Raw genomic sequence first — 1,162 nt, 5'->3', positions numbered from 1 at the left:
GGGGGCCCGGCCGGGACTGGGCCGCCTGGGACCGTGCAGCCGGCGCTTTGGACGACACCGACCCCATGCCGGACCCCGCGCTCTTCCTCTACGCCCGGAGGCCCCCGCGGCCCAGCGGCCGCAGCCCGCGCCAGCCGCCTCCCCAGGAACCCCCGGACCAAGCCGACCCACCGGCCGCGCCCAGACCGCCCAGTCCGCCTGGGGCCCCGGAGTAGGCGCGGGGCTGGTGGGGTGGAGTAGGGGAGGCCGGCCCCGGGCTAGAGACGGAGCCCCGGCCGCGCAGGCAGGTCCCGGGGGCCGAAGGAGCCGGCCCCTCTTCCAGGGAGCGGGCAGAAGCGGCCCGTCCCCTCTATCCCTTCCAACCGCCCCCGCCTTTTGTATTTACCAATGTTTCCGAAGCTTCGAGCTCTCCCCTCCCGCGAAAGAGCTCCTACGCGGGGCTCAGCGAGTGCACCTTTTCTGTAGAGAGAACTCGCAGTACTGACCCTTATCTGGTCCCCACTCTGCCAACTAGGAGGGGAGGGGGCGGTGGTCACGGCCATGCCCAGGGAAGCTGACAATCGTTTTGGCGGGAGGGGTAAGGCTGGGCTGGCCTATGGAAAGGAACCGGAGCGGCACTTAGCACCCTTAGGCCTTCCAGCTCCACCACTTCCGCCTGGCGGCCTAGGCCAGGCCTGCACGGCCGCCCTTCCCGCCAAACCTTCCTCCAAGGAGATACTCGGGTTCAGGGGCTAGAGGCTGGACCTTTTTCCTCAGAAGCCGCTTCTCCTCCGCCTACCCCGCTTGATAGGTCCTTACAGGTGAGCACCTAACACTTTAGAAGACACCTCCTTCTGGAGCCTCTGGTGGGAAAGTTTGGCCTGATGGAAGTTTGAACTTCTGGAAGACAGAGCCCACGGAGCCTTAGAGAGGATTACAGGATGGGTTCAATGGCAGAACTTGGTCTAGAACTGTCTTTAGCTCAGTTCCTCACCAGGTTGCCATCTGAGGGATTTAGACCGGGAGCTGTGCTGGAGAAGAAAGGGGACACGGATGAGTCTGCTGCCCTGTCAGGCCTGTGGAGGGACAGAAACTGCCTTCGGGAGGTAACTGGGAACCTGAAGGCGCCCTGAGAGTTTCTTAGTCTGTTTGTTGGTGCTAATTTTGCCCAGCTTCCTAATTT

The 1,162-nt window shown here is 63.5% G+C and overlaps 1 protein-coding gene across 1 annotated transcript in view; it reads left to right on the top strand.

The window, feature by feature from the left end:
• The window catches only part of CCDC92B (coiled-coil domain containing 92B), a 6,870-nt gene extending 6,655 nt beyond the window's left edge, over positions 1-215 (top strand). The window contains 1 exon segment of the mRNA XM_025041685.1: positions 1-215. This exon segment is cut by the window's left edge and continues 112 nt beyond it. Within this exon segment, the coding sequence (XP_024897453.1) occupies positions 1-215 (215 nt within the window).
• The last annotated feature ends 947 nt before the right edge of the window (positions 216-1,162 follow it).

Source organism: Pteropus alecto, unplaced genomic scaffold (assembly GCF_000325575.1).
Source record: "Pteropus alecto unplaced genomic scaffold, ASM32557v1 scaffold98, whole genome shotgun sequence".
Classification (NCBI taxonomy): domain Eukaryota; kingdom Metazoa; phylum Chordata; class Mammalia; order Chiroptera; family Pteropodidae; genus Pteropus; species Pteropus alecto.
The sequence above is the reverse complement of the archived record's forward strand: the minus strand, read 5'-3'. Positions and strand labels throughout refer to the sequence as shown.